This window comes from Piliocolobus tephrosceles, chromosome 19 (assembly GCF_002776525.5).
Source record: "Piliocolobus tephrosceles isolate RC106 chromosome 19, ASM277652v3, whole genome shotgun sequence".
In the NCBI taxonomy this organism is placed as follows: domain Eukaryota; kingdom Metazoa; phylum Chordata; class Mammalia; order Primates; family Cercopithecidae; genus Piliocolobus; species Piliocolobus tephrosceles.
The window spans coordinates 63,239,869-63,255,454 of NC_045452.1; the positions used below are offsets into that span (position 1 = coordinate 63,239,869).

At 32.3% G+C, this 15,586-nt stretch overlaps 1 protein-coding gene across 5 annotated transcripts in view; it reads right to left on the bottom strand.

Moving 5' to 3' along the window:
- USP25 (ubiquitin specific peptidase 25) overlaps window positions 1-15,586 on the bottom strand; it is a 146,474-nt gene that overhangs the window by 12,033 nt on the left and 118,855 nt on the right. For all 5 annotated transcript variants that reach the window (XM_023227483.3, XM_023227481.3, XM_023227482.3 and 2 more), the window contains 2 exons: window positions 2,525-2,703; window positions 669-747 (listed from right to left, as the gene is read on the bottom strand). In XM_023227483.3, coding sequence (XP_023083251.1) covers window positions 669-747; window positions 2,525-2,703 — 258 coding nt within the window. The remainder of the gene's footprint in view (window positions 1-668; window positions 748-2,524; window positions 2,704-15,586) is intronic.

Sequence of the window (15,586 nt, forward strand, 5' to 3'; positions counted from 1 at the left end):
TAGCCAAGCTGTGAACTTGTGGCTGTGAAAACCTTAGGCAGGTTACTTCACTGTTCTATTTTTACTTCACTGTTCTATGCCTTATTTTCTCGTGTGTCAAATGGGAATAAGAACACTACCTACCTCACAGTGTTACTGTCTGAATTAAATCAGTTAATACATGTAAAGGGCTTAGACAAATGCCTGGCATAGTGAACCGAGATCGCGCCACTGCACTCCAGCCTGGGCGACAGAGCAAGACTCCGTCTCAAAAAAAAAAAAAAAAAGACAGACAGAAAAATGCCTGGCAAATAGTAGGCTCTTGATAAACATTACTTGTTAATATTATGTAACAGCAATTTCTAAGTTGATTTCAAAATTAACAATGTATTTTACTTCATTTTTAAGCTAGAAAAGTTCATTTAAAAAGTAGTTGAGAACTAGTATTGAAATAGAAAACCAAAAATCTTCCTTTTTTGATCTTAAACTTTTTAGTCTACATGCTATCACATCATGTTAATCCTAAAATCATTTATAAAATTATTAATTACTTGAGCATTGACCTGGAAACTTAATTTTTTACTCATCATTCATAACAAATTCAACTTCCGTTGGGCTGAAATGAAAGCAGTATCAGTGAATTACAGAATCCCTAAATCTGTAGTTTAACCTCTAAAAAAGCACATTACCTCATATTCCTCCAAGTTTACTTCTTCAGGTTTTATCATTTCCAGTTTGGCTTGAGCAACTTTCATTATGTTGTGACACCTTAAAAAAAAAAAAAAACATATATGTGTGTGTGTATGTATATATATATATATTTGTAAATCAAAAGCAAAAGCCATAAACACTGAGCAAAAATAGCAATACTTTTTTATAGAAACAACTTCTAAATAACCTTAAGGGAAAAATATTTTTGGGACCAATGTTGGAGAATTACAAAGAAGATAGGAGCAATAACTCTAATTCAAATTTACTGTGTTGTATTGATATATGGCTTTTAAATTACATTTAACTAACACAGTTTGCATACGAAAAAAATGAAACTTTTAAAAAATAATGTGCACCTATTAACCAAGCTCAACAGACACTGCATCTTCTCCCCCTACCCCACAGTATTATTTACTCTTAAATACTAAAAATAAAGAGTCTAAAATGTGCCTATTCTCTCAGATAAAAATGGAAACATTCCAGTGGATTTTATGATCTGAATCAGTGACAAAGAAATCCTTAGAAAATGTATTCACATGCGCATAGCTCTGTCTTTCAAGCACAAGGTTATCAAAACAGATTAGTTATAGTCAGATAATTGCAAAAGATTGAAAAGTCAATGTGATTACTCTATTAATATCTTCTCCAAATTAAACAGCATAGATCCAATGGAACTCGGTACACTGATAGTACCAATAACGAGGGTCACAACAACCCTATTTCTGACTCTCTGCAGTCATATGTATCAAAATAAATCATGTCCATACTGCTACTAATACAAATAGTAGTGGCCAACATTCATTGAGCAATCAACCATCTATCAGATATTGTTCACAACTATTTATTTGTATTATGCACAGAATCCTACATTCCACAGCACATACGTAGCAAGATAGGATTGATCCAGATGCTTTGCTTCCCCTCATATTCTTTGCTACACACTTTTTACTCAGTATTTTTGAGACATTCATAAAAGGATAATCATTTCAGAATTAAAATTACAATGAACTGCAAGACAGCATCAATGTTTTTATATACGAAAATAACTTTCAATACTCTATTCACATGGGCCCTAAAATTGTTTCCTAGTGCCATTCATTCTAATTAAATTGTGATTTTTAACATTAGTAGTTTTATAGGACTTTCTGAATAATTCTTTCTAAAACTAATAATCCAGAGAAAACATTCTCTGGAAATATTCTATAGAGTATTTTCTATATTCTACAGAAATTTCTATAGAATATTTTCTCTTTCCAGAGAAAATGTTTCTGCGTGAATCTAATTTAACCTTTCTAAGCCTCCTCTTTATGTCAAAGAATGTTTATATTTTATCTGCAAGACTAAAACCTTTTCTCCAGTGAGTCTCTAATAAGGGTGATTTTGTTCCCCCAGGAGTTATTTGACAACACCTGGAGATATTTTGGTACGCCACAACGTGGGAGCTGCTACTGCCATCTAACAAAGAGATGAGGGATATTATTAAATATCCTACAATCATAGGACAGCTCCAACAACAAAGATTTATCTAATTTAAACTATGTATATAGTACAGAGGTTGAGAAGCCCATTTTTGTTTCTAAAATATTGAGTGTAGTAAGTGCAGTGATTACTTGATTCACAATTAAAATTTATTAAAATGATCTAAGTTATTCTCAGTTCAAACTTCAAAAGGCCACAGATTCCAGCAACTGTTCACATTGAGTTCAAATTGTTATGTATTTATTAAAATATGTGCCCATGCATATAAAAAATAAATACTCAAGAAATTATCGTGGGAATCTGCATGAAAAAAAAAGAACAATTTTAGCATAAGAATTTTATATTTTTAAATTACCTTTCATCAAAACTCAAATTTCTGTCTCCAAATTGTTCTAGCAATGTTTTCTCAATGATTTTCTTTGGTGTCTGGTTCTGGATAAAGTAGACCACGACATGATGTAAACGATAATCGGTTTCTGGTGGGGTGTCTTCTTGGGCCAACTTAACCAACCTTGCATATTCCAACTTAATTGCCTGGAAAAAGCAATGAAAATGACAACTTTGGTTAATTATTTAAACACCTAAAAATCCTTCAATATTACAAGTTTAATTCTTCTTGCATTTAAATTTTTTTTTTTTTTTTTGTCTTTTAAAGTATTACAAACAAGGCAGTACATCTAAGAACACAGCCCCATGTTCCACAGTCTCAAAGCATTTCCTGAATAACTGACCACAGAGCTCCTTCAATTTTTTTTTTTTTCAAACGAAGTCTCGTACTATCCCCTGGGATGGATTGCAGTGGCGCGATCTTGGCTCACTGTAGCCTTCACCTCCCAGGTTCAAGCTATTCTCCTGCCTCAGCCTCCCAAGTAGCTGGGATTACAGGCACCTGCCACCGCGCCCAACTAAATTTTTTGTATTTTTAGTAGAGATGGGGTTTCACTATGTGGGCCAGGCTGGTCTCAAACTCTTGACTTCATCATCTGCCCACCTCAGCCTCCCAAAGTGCTGGGATTACAGGTGTGAGCCGCTGTGCCTGGCCACAAAGGCCCTTCTTTATCCCTTCACTATATAAATGTTCTTTTTGTTTCCACACATGAAAGTGGTAAAATAATATGTCTAAACTTACAATGTGAGTAATTTTGTAAAATTTATCAGAGCCTAGTCAAAGTCTATTCACAGACATCATAAGATGGAGATGGCAAGTTTTCCCATTCTGTTTTACCTTTCTAAGCATCAGTTTGAATAAGAAAATTCTAGAGTTGATATATAGCTCCCAACAATACTCAAATCTGAAAGAAAATTGTTCTTAAATGCATAGTCGTATTATTGAAATTAACTTTTAGCTGAATAGCCCACAAATAAGGAATGCAACATCAAGCCCTGGGGTTATAATTATCACAAAAAGTAGTACTTATTGCTTTTACAGTATGTAAATTTTATTAATGTAAGAATAATAACAGTTATATATTATCACTATTATTACCTTGAGGTTTAAACTTAGTTTTTCTTTAACAAGAACATCTCATACAAATAAGGGGAAATAACAAAGACTAATGCATATTTTAATACACAAGCAAAATCCAGAAAATATCTGACCATATAGAAATATATATAGACTTACACATCAAATATTGCTATGTACAAGAGGACCATATGATTAAGATAAAGCTTTTCATATTCATTTATATTATATTTACATGTAAATTCTAGCTCTAATAAGCATAAACATTTTGAGCTTCAGGCAAGATTACAAAAAATCCATTCAATTAAAAAGTCTTTTTAGTTTAAAAAGTGCATGCCTTTCTTAAGTAATTCTTTGACATCTAGATGTTATGACCTATATGACTGTATTTTACAGATGGGAGAAAAAATAACTGATAAACATTAAATGAAATATTCTAGTTACGTAATATCATACTTCATTAAAAGGAAGGCTAATATGTTCTTTCTATGCAGCCTAAGATTATAAATAGAATAAGGAAACAAATTATTCTAAAATACTTTTCCCTTGAAAAAAACTGACTTTTTTTTTGAGGATATACATGTCATTCCAAAGTCTTATGTGAATAAATAACGCCATAAATATCAACTGTATTTTAATATATAAGATTATCAACACTGTGTGCCTAGTTAGCACACATAAGCTTTGCTTAGAACTCATTAAAAATCTTCCCATTATCCAAATTTGGAAAAAAAAAAGGAGGGGGGCACATACATAATAATCAAAGTATACTGAATTTGAGAATAAATCTAAAACATTAACAATTCAATTACTGCTCTTGTTGATACGAACTTTAGACAATGATTGTCACAGGCTACAGGTCACTAATCTGAAATGCTTGGGACTAGAAGTGATTCTAATTTTAGATTTTTTTCAAATGTTTGCATCATGCTAATTGAGTATTCCGAATCCGAAAATCAACGATACTCCAATGAACATTTCCTTTGAGTATCATGTTGGCACTCAAAATGTTTTGGATTTTGCAATATTTCAGATTTTGAATTCTGGATTTGGGATGCTCAACCTGTAACAGACTTTTAGAATATTCAAATATTTCATTCATCATACTTTAGTCCAAAATAGCATGAGCAAAATAAAACAAATTTGTAGCGAGTCTCTTAAAATAATATTGCAGGTTTACATACATGGAATGATCCCACCAAATGGTCATCAATCCCCTACCTACTTTCAAAATAGAAGCTGTTTTAATAAATAGCAGATTTCTATTATAGAACTGAAATATATAATAACTTCTTATACTCTAAGATTATATGTTCACTTCTTGATTTTGCTGAATTTAAGATTCTCCTGATTTTCACAAGCAAATTGCCAAAGTCACAGTATTTTTCAATATATAGGTATTTAAATCAGCAGAGGTAGAAAGACACTTCTAAATTTCTAGGAGCTATTTTTTAATCACACAAGAAAACATTTTTAGCAGCATAAATGCATTTCTTAACTATTTTTATACAATTCTTTTTTAAGAAATTAACTTCTAAATTTCTAGAAGCTGTTTTTCAAACACACACAAAAAATTTTTACTAGCATAAATGCATTTCTTAATTATTTTTTATACACTTCCTTAAGAAATTTTATGGCTTCTAAAATATACTGGAATCATATTTATCCAAATTCCCAACAGATGTTCCATGCTGGTATATTTAGCAGAGTTCTACATAATCTGCCATTATGAGTAAAGTTAACCTTATATTTGTCTCATATTACCTCCTCAGAATCCTGTTGGCAGCCTATGCTAATTATTTTAAGTTAATTATCACAGACACTGCAATGAAATAACCATGCATTTGCTAAATGAAATGTGACACTAGTCATTAGATGACAGAACTGCTTTGTATTTCATTTTTTTAACTTTTTTCACTACACCTTCAATCAGGCTCAATGCCATTTATTCAGTCTTATTTCCTATCACCCTGCAACAAGGATCTCCCTTCTATCTAGGTTACGCTTGTCTCCTCACAAACGCACACATGCCTTTGTTTCTTCTCCATTATGTGTGATATCCTTTCTTGCTCATTCCCCATCTACCTACAGATGACCTATTCAGTAAAATTAGTTTTAAGCCATGCTTTTGAGACCTTGTTCAGTTCTAAAGATGCAAATAAATCTACCTAGACTTTTCTCTACTTTTCTAAATAATATTATAAAACCATATTCTAAATTTATAACTTATTGACTTAATTTTTTATATAAACGCGCTCTCTCTCTCTATATATATATATATGAAGATACCAAATATATAAATATTTATATTCTAGAGGCAGTTAAATCTAATGGGAAACTGATGAAATTAAAATTCAAAAAGCTAGATACGTCATTTATAATTAATTGTGACATAGAATAAGGCACATAATCTTTTAAGTCTGACTGCTCTTATCTCTAAAATAAAGTTGGTTAAGAGAGTTTATGTGTATTTTAAAATGCTTATGGGCTATTTTTAAAAAACTGACAGTGCTAAGAAATGAAGAAAACTTACTTCAAATTCCAGAGGACTGAAATACTATGGGCCATATTCTTTGACCACACTGTAATACAAATAGGAATTATAAGCAGAGCTATCTTCCAAACTAAACACTTAGAAAATTTAAAATATGGCTCTAAATTATTCTTGAGCCAAAGAAATAAAAAACTGTACTAATATGGGAATCTCAGATATCAAAATTTATTGGGCTGTTAGTCAAAAAAATTTCCAGGCCAGTCATGGTGGTTCACGCCTGTAATCCCAGCACTTTGGGAGGCCAAGGTGGGCAGATCATCTGAGGTCAGGAGTTCAAGACCAGCCTGGACAACATAGTGAAACCCTGTCTCTACTAAAAAATAGAAAAAATTAGCCGGGTGTGGTGGTGGGCACCTGTAATCCCAGCTACTTGGGAGGCTGAGGCAAGAGAACTGCTTGAACCCAGGAGGCAGAGGTTGTGGTGAGCCGAGATCATGCCATTGCACTCCAGCCTGGGCAACAGTGCGAGACTCCGTCTCAAACAAACAAACAAAATTAGCTGGGCATGGTGGCAGGTGCCTGCAATCCCAGCTGCTTGGGAGGCTGAGGCAGGAGAATCACTTGAACCTGGGAGGCAGAGGTTGCAGGGAGCCGATACTACGCCACTGCAGGCTAGCCTAGGCGACAGAGTGAGAATCTCTCTCTCTCTCTAAATATATATATCTCCAGTTTGAATATAGTTGGAAGGAAGACCAAAAAGGGGAAGAAAACTCACTGGTAGAAATAAGAAAGGTGATAATACAGAAAAAAAAATGTTTCAAAATTTCTTGAAGAATAACACATATAACTTTGTCAATAAACTACAGTATCCTACCAGATAATAATTTAGAAAAATATAAACTACCAGAACTGCTTTCAGAGGCAGAAAAACTGAAGAGACTCTGTAAAATTTAAAAGTTTGCTCGAGAAATCTGGTAACACGAAAGAAATCAAGCCCACATTGTTTTAGAGTTGGGCTGTTAGGTCAAATCTTCAAGGACCAGATAACTTCTGTGATACCTAAATTGCCACAGGGCCTGAAAAATAAGAGGAAGCCTCCTTAATGGTTATACAAGGCTGGTATAATTTGTATTCCCAAAACTGACAAATACAAAGCAAGAAACTATAGATCAATTTTGTCTATGTACCCAGATGCCAACACCCATGCTCACTTTTGGTAAACCAACAGTGTGGTGTACAAAAAATATATATAACAAAAAATGTTTACAATAATTTTTTTAAAGGTAGATCAAAGTTAAGACCTTAAGTATTAAGAATTAAGGAGTTTATAAGTATTAAGAATTAAGGAGAAATCTGTTCAGCATCTCAATAGATGTATTATAAAATTTCTAAATTTCAATACCCATCAGTTTAGTGGGAAACCCTTATCTAGTAATTTGAGAGCATTTTAAAATTCATAAAGTGGAACCAAAACTACACATTGTACATAATAAAACACTGGAGACATACTCATTAAAATCAGAAACTAGACAAGGCGCCTACTACCATTATTTCAGTATTGAGAATATGATAAAAATTTCTGATCACCACAATAAAACCAGAAATGAAACAAGAAATAAAGATATAGAAAATAATTATCGGGAGACAGTTTACTGAAATAATCAAGAAAATAAAATGCAAAAACCATTAGAAAGTAAAGAGTTCAATAAAGAAAACTCACTAAATACCACATAAGCATGTAAAATTAATTAGTTATCCCATCACCGACCCTTTCAATAACCTGGTTTAAAAAAAAAAAGAAAGTGGAAGTAAATGACCCTATTCAAAACGGCAAAAAAAATTATCTAGGAATAAATTAAACAAAAGGATATAAGACCATTATGAAATAAAATTGTAAAACCTTACTGAAGAATACAACAAAAGAGTGAAAAGGCATATCATGTTCCTTTTGGGCAAGACTCAAAATAGTAAAAAAAAAAAAAAAAAAAAAAAAAAAAAATTATCTATTTCATGTTAAATTAACACAAAAGTATAATTCTAAAAGGATTTGGAAAGGAAGTAGCAATTGCTTTTAAAAATCCTCATAAGAAAAATGAGACTTTCCAAACTTCTTGTTTATAAAAGAACAAAAATTACTAAGTGTTCTTCTAACAAAATGTGAAAGTGTATTACAAATGATCTATAGTAAGATCATTTGTATTCAGTGTATTGTCCAAAAACAGAAAATTAGATCAGTGGAATACAGAGACCCAGAGACTGGTCAGAGCTACTTAGTACATGATTAAGTATAAATCCCTGATAAGGGATTTAGTATATGTATGATTTAGTGTATGTGTCAAGTCAGCGTGAAAAGCATGCATTAGTCAATATTTTATGTTTAGACTATCTGGATATTTTTCTATTCAGAGAAAACTAAAATCTTCTATCTAGTGATCAAAACAAAAGTATTATAAAACCATGAAAGCAGAATTAAAATTTTGCATAATTTTAAAAGTGATCACAGGCCCAAATCTATTTTTAAAAAGTTGCTATATTTTGTAAGATCTAAGAAATTATGTATAGTAAGACACAAAAAATAAATTTAGAAGACAAATTATAAACCACAAAATATAATTTGCAAATTATAGATGAATCAATTGTCTTAGAAGATCAAATGTTCATTTAATTAAAAAAAAACCTCAATGTAATAAACATATAAAGACGAATGACAGTCAACATAAATACCAATTGCCAAAATACTTAGGAAAAAAAAACTGACCCTCACAAAGATCAAAGAAATATATTTTAAAAAATGGGATTACACTTTTAATGTCTTCTTTTAGACAAGTATCAATAGTAGAACAAATTGATGTAACTATATGTAGGCAATTTGATAATATTAGTATTTAAAATCTGCAAGCACTTTGACTTGTCAACTCTGTTATGTTCATGTAAGTGTTCAATAATATATGCACAAAAATGTTCACAATATTGAAAATTACTCAAATATTCAGCAACAACAATGCTAATAAGTTTAGTAAGAATAGGTAACAACTTGGGTGTTCTTTATGTGACAGACACTGCCTGATGAGTTCCACGTGAATTATCTTACTTAACTCTCAAGATAACTCCTCATATAAGTGAATAAACTGGTTCTGATAATTTAATAAATTGCCTGAGGTCACACAATTATTAAATAATAATGCTAGGATTTATACCTAGGACTTAACCATAGAGACCTTGCTGGTAACAGTCAGTAGGAGACAGAGCTTCCTAAATTAGAGTATGAATAAGTTATCAGTGTGCTGACATATTGCTCCCATCAGCCTCTATGGTGGATGGAAACGTACTAACTTTCTTCAAATTTGTTGTAACATGCATACCCTATTCTAGGAGAACATTTAAATAAATTTTGATACACTCTAGGAAACAAAGGAAAAATACTGAGAGAAATCTACAAATCCTGATATGAATAATTACATATATATGAAAAAGAAACTCAAGAGCAAGAAGCAAATAGAAAGAGTATACTTCTACTTTTATTTATATTATAAATATAGGATGAATGTCTGAATCAAAGTCAGTCTCATCTCTCTCTCTAGGATATACAAGGAACAATCAATAGATGCTCACTGGAGTGAGAATTAGGAAATGAGAGAAAAACATTTACATTCTACATTTTGAATTATGTATTACTAGTTTACACGTCACTTTTTCTAGGAAGCCCTCTAGGTACTACTAGCTCTGTTTTCTCATTTTATGTTCTTTTTCCACATTAAACTGGTTCTTTATCATACTAATTAATAACTCTAATTAATGTTTCTTTCCCTAGCAGAAAATGAGGTTCATTAAGGTAGGAACTCAGTCCACCATTATCCCAGCTATACCCACTGGATTTAGGACAATGCCCTGCATATAAACAGGTAATACCTTTTTAGTATGTCCATCAAGAGAAGGATAGAAAAAAATTATAGTCACAAAACAAAATACTATGAGAGGGAAGAAATGACAAATGTATAACATGGATGAAGCTCCAAACACACAGCTGAGTAAAAGCAGCCAGACCAAAAAGGACCTAGAGTAAAAGATGCCAAGTGTATAAAGGTCAACAAGAAAACTAATGTATATTGTTAGAAGTCCAGATAATGGCTACTTTTGGGTATGGACAGACTGTAGTGATGGAAGGAGGAAAAAGGGTACTTCTGGAGTACTCCTGATGTTCTACCTGTTGGCCTAGTTGGTGGTCACATGGGTAAACACACATTGTGATAACCCACTGAGTCCGAAGTACAAGTCTGAGAGCCTAAAGGCAGGATGTGTAACTGACTTGAAAGATGTGGCACCTAAAACTCAGGCTACAAATGTACATAACCAAGAGGAAAAGAGTCTTCTTTGGCTAAGCATGGAAACACTGGACCACTGACTTGAATTTTACAAGATGCACGCAGAAGTATTTTTTGCATTAATGATTTAGGCCTGCGTATACTTTTAGGGAACACAATTTCATTAATACTATGTTGATAAATATTTCTTCCCCTTCATATTCCTTAAAAGGCCATGTAAATAAGGAAAGTATCATTCAAAAAACAATTCACTGAGTTGTACTTTTTAGCATGTTTTATATTCTAATAAACATTTTTATATCTATTGAATAGACAAAGTGATTAAGAGACATTTCAAAAGTAAAAAAGGGTGATAAAGATATGTCAAGTGGGGACCATTATTATGAATCAATAAAACAACTATTGAGAAAAAATTTTCATAACACAAAAGTATTACTTCAATAAACCCTAAGGGTACTTTAATAGATACTGACAAAATATTTACAAAAAAAGAAATTATAATGTCTTTTAAAATAAATGAAAAAAGCTACACTAATCCTGTAATTGTAATTATAATATGACCCTCCCACCTCTACACATACATACAAGCAACCAGTACTTTGGAAATAGTCTGTTTTTATCTTCTGGTTTTTATTTTTGCTTATCACAGTAACTTTGTATTGCTTTCTTCTGAATTTCATTTTTACACAACAGAATCTTCTCTCTGTAAGCCACTGTTACTTGGGGATTTTCTATAGTAGAAACTAGTCTTAACCAATAAAGTTAACTTGAGAGAAGGACTCAAGTTAGTGTAGTATAGCCCAGTCTCATCCTCTTGCTCTTTTTTTCCCCCAGATCTGCTTTGCCTATTAACTTTTCATACTGCATTCTTATAGGGCAGACTCTCACGTGGGAGGGCCTGTGGCTGAAAGAGTTCCTGTGACTGGTTGGTAACTTCCTAATTCGGAGGTTAAACTTTAGCAAGTCCACTTACTCAGACCTGTTTCATATAACAAGGCTGATAGTGGCATCGCCATTTTGATCACTAGCAAACATTTAGAGTATTAAAAAGTTGGTCTAATCATAATACATAAGGAAATCCATATTCAGATGTACCTAAATGGCACAGAGTTAAAAAGCTTTCTTTCATAGCCAAAAAGCTAATGTAAAATAAACCTGACCAAGATTTTTTCAGGATGTGGCAGGACACAAGAGGTATTTAAAAAAAAAAAAAAAAAAAAACACAACCCGGCGTGGTGCCTCATGCCTGTAATCCCAGCACTTTTGGAGGCCGAGGAAGGCGGATCACAAGGTCAGGAGTTTGAGGCAAGCCTGGCCAATGTGGTGACACCGGTCTCTACTAGAAACACAAAAATTAGCTGGGTGTGGTGGCAGGCTTCTATAGTCCCAGCTACTTGGGAGGCTGAGGCAGGAGAATTGCTTGAATCTGGGAGTCGGAGGTTGCAGTGAGCCGAGATCACACCACTGCACTCCAGCCTAGGCGACAGAGCGAGACTTGGCCTCAAACAAAACAAAACAAGACAAAACAAACACACAAAAAACCTCTTCCCTCAATTTATAACACACTAAGCACAAAAAAGAACAAAAATTTAAAAATACTTTATCTAATTGAGGGGAACCGGAAGACAGAAGCAGCCACCATGTTAGATTCTGTGGTGTGTACATATTTTATGAATTAATACTGAATGTTGATGATGATTAGAATCAATCAAAAAAAGGTAGAATATTTAAACATGCCAATAACTGTGGAATGAACAAAAAATGTGTTAAAAGATCTACCCCGCAAGAAGGCCCTAGGCTCATATGATCTTACGAGTGAGTTCTAACTTACAGAACAGATCATTCCTATGCTAACACATTGAAGTATTAAAAAAACAGGAAAGCTCTTAAACTCATTTGCCAAAGCTAACATAACCCTAATTGCAAACCTGATAAAGACAGCACAAAAAAGAAAAACATACACCAAATTCATTTAATACAGAATGCAGAAAGCCCAAATAAAATGCTAATGAGTTAAATAGTAAGCATTTGAATTTACAAAATAAAAATTTACTAAGAAAAGTATTTTAAATAAATAGTGGGAAAATTTCTATAACTCTGGGTTAGAGTAGATCTTTTAATATGGCAAAAAAAAAAAAAAAAAAAAATCCAAACAATAGGGAAAGGAACATACTATTTTAAAACCTGTTTAAGAAAAAAGGTACTCTAAATTAATTCAAATAGAAAGGGTAGACGGGGAGAAAATATAGGACACATGTCCACAAAGAGGGTAAGATATAAGAAATGAGAGTACATCTATACCATAGAATACTATGTATGTATACATGTGTGAGTGTGTGTACAAGTGTGTGTGTATGCAGACAGCTAGTAAAGATAATGTGATATTGTCTAAACTTTAAGAAAGCCCACAATAGATTTCTGAGTGATATAACTTACAAAATATTATGAACAGTAAAATCTACATTAAAAAAATTTTAAGTCTCTGTATATGTGCATTGTTATAAACAAAAGAAAAAAACAAGATACACAGCACTAAGAATGGTTACAATAGGGCAGTGGCAGAGACTGTCATTGTTAGTTTTATTTTAGATACCTCTATAGTACTGAATACAACTGCATTTTTTATATATTACTTTCATTTTTTATATGAAAAAAATTTTAAGGTGACATATTATCAGCTGGAGTTGTCCAAATGCTTGTACCTTTACCAAAAACATGCATTAATTAGAAACAACTTGATGTATGTTTCCATAGGGTTATACACATATATATTCCGCAATCACAGGTGAAAATGTACAAAAGCTTCAGAAATTTTATAAACATATACACACACTAAAGAGATAAAAAGGTAGAAAGAGGGTTTTGTGATAGTAATTATTAGGTTAAGCCAAATGAAACTGTTAATTTTGTTACTCCAAAATGGTACTGACAATTTCTAACAAATGAGTTTAAAAAATTATATTAGCAAATAAAAGTCCTTGACACAGACATGGCACACTCATTTTTCTCATTTTTCATCTCCTACTATATGTGGACCAGAACTGGACACATAAGATAAGCTTCGTGATAATACTAACAACAATAACAGCTAAATTCCGAGCATTTACTATCAACCAGATACTACTTTAAAAGCATAACATTGATAGAATTTATTTAAAGCTCACAATGACTCAATAAAATAAATAGTTATTTAACACCTTGGGAAACTGAGATACAAAGATTGAATAATTTGCCCAAAATCAAACCTACAAAGCAGTTGGCCAAGGCAGTCTGGCTGCTAATATCAACCTATAAACTACTTCCTTCCTAATGTACATTCCAGCTATTCTTGTGTTTTTCCAGCGGAAAAAAAAAAAAAAGGCAGGAAAGGGAGTATCAGGATAGTAAGGAGAATGGTTAGTGAAATAGAAATACTGTAGTAATTATTTTTAACATCTGACAGAGAGCACAAGTTTATGTTATGAGTAAAACATCAAACTCGACTCAAAAATCTCCAAAGCTACTTGAAAACTTTGACCTCAGATTGACTGAAGTTTATTAACTACAGTATTTATTGAGATTATGCAGAGAGTTGCAATATAACATAACTTACTTAAGAAAATACTCTGTCCCTCTTTCACAAACTTGATTCTTGCCCATACTTTCTTGCTGTACTATCAAAATCATAGAGCAAACCAAAAAAGAAAAATATATGACATACAGAAAATACACAAAGGAATAGATGCAAAGGGAATCACCAGCATGATGGTGAAAGGAGATCTCAGGTTACTAGTTATGGATCAGGAGAAAAGAAAAACCAATAGAGATTAGGGCAGGTCATAAAGCTCCAGAATAGATGTCCTAAGAAGATAAAATTGATAAAGGCAGAATGAGAGGAGATTTAAACAAGCAGTGGACAGCTTTAAACTAAATCAGCAATGCACATAAAAAACGAAGCAAATCAAAAAACAAAAAAACTACGTTTAAGGAAAACGAAAGTTGAGGGAAAAATGGAAAGTAGTAATATTTATAATACAGTTTAATCATATATAGCATACATAGTAATACTACAAATGCAGAATTCTGATATAATCAAAATTATAAGATTTTACACGTGTGTGTGTGTATGGGGGATGGGAGCTGTGTCTCTCAGTGTATGTATGTGAAGCAGGAAAAGAAAGACAGCTCATCATTCATATTCCATAGAAGCAAATTCAACAGGTAATGTGTAACTGTGAATAAAAAACCCAAGCATTCTATTTAAAGATATGAATTAATGCCAAACAGATTAAATAACTGAAAGTCATTATCCACTGGGAGCTTAGTAACTGTTGTAATATATACAGTTAGGTGATTCTTTATATGCAGATATTAATTTTGAGATTTCCAATTCAACATAAAAAGACCCAACCTGGTCAGAAATGACAATGGCACTGTAAATCATAAATAACTTTTCCACAAGAAATAAAAACTTTAGAGGACATATATTCAGTGTTTTTTTAAGAAAAGAAAAGGTAGACTATCTGGGCATAAGAATGAATTTCTAATTGTAAAAATTAAGAAGTCAGTAAGAAAACAAGAAACTATAAAAAATGTATTAAAACAGCAAAGTATAAAAAATGTACTTTTCTTCTTTTTTTAGAAGTGGATTTTCAACCTTTCATATGGAATCATAACAGGCTGATCAACTTGTCCTGGGACCAGTTTGCTTAGAACTTTCCCAGTTTAGCACTTTAAATCCTGTAGTCCAGGAAACCCCTCAGTCCTGGGCATATCAGGAGAGTTAGTTACCTTAATCCTAACAAATCCAAAAATGCTTATTGATATGTCTACTACTGTGTACAAGGCTTTTGTTTTGCACTGTATACTGAAAGAAACAGGGAAAAAAGAACCAGTTTTTGAAAGATCAAGTTGGATGATGCCAAAATACAGAAAATGAAAAATTTTAATTTTTAGTATCAAAAAGAAATGCATAGTTTACGGTAGCAAATTGCACCTCAAAAAAACTGCTTTTTGAAACCACTAAGAAGGGTTTGAAAAGAGTGAAAAGAAAAACTTGAAGATTTTTGGTCAACATAAATAAAATGACAGAACATAACGTGGTATTTTCATCTTTCAAATCTGTAAAAGCAAAAAAATTGTAATCAAAACATTGTA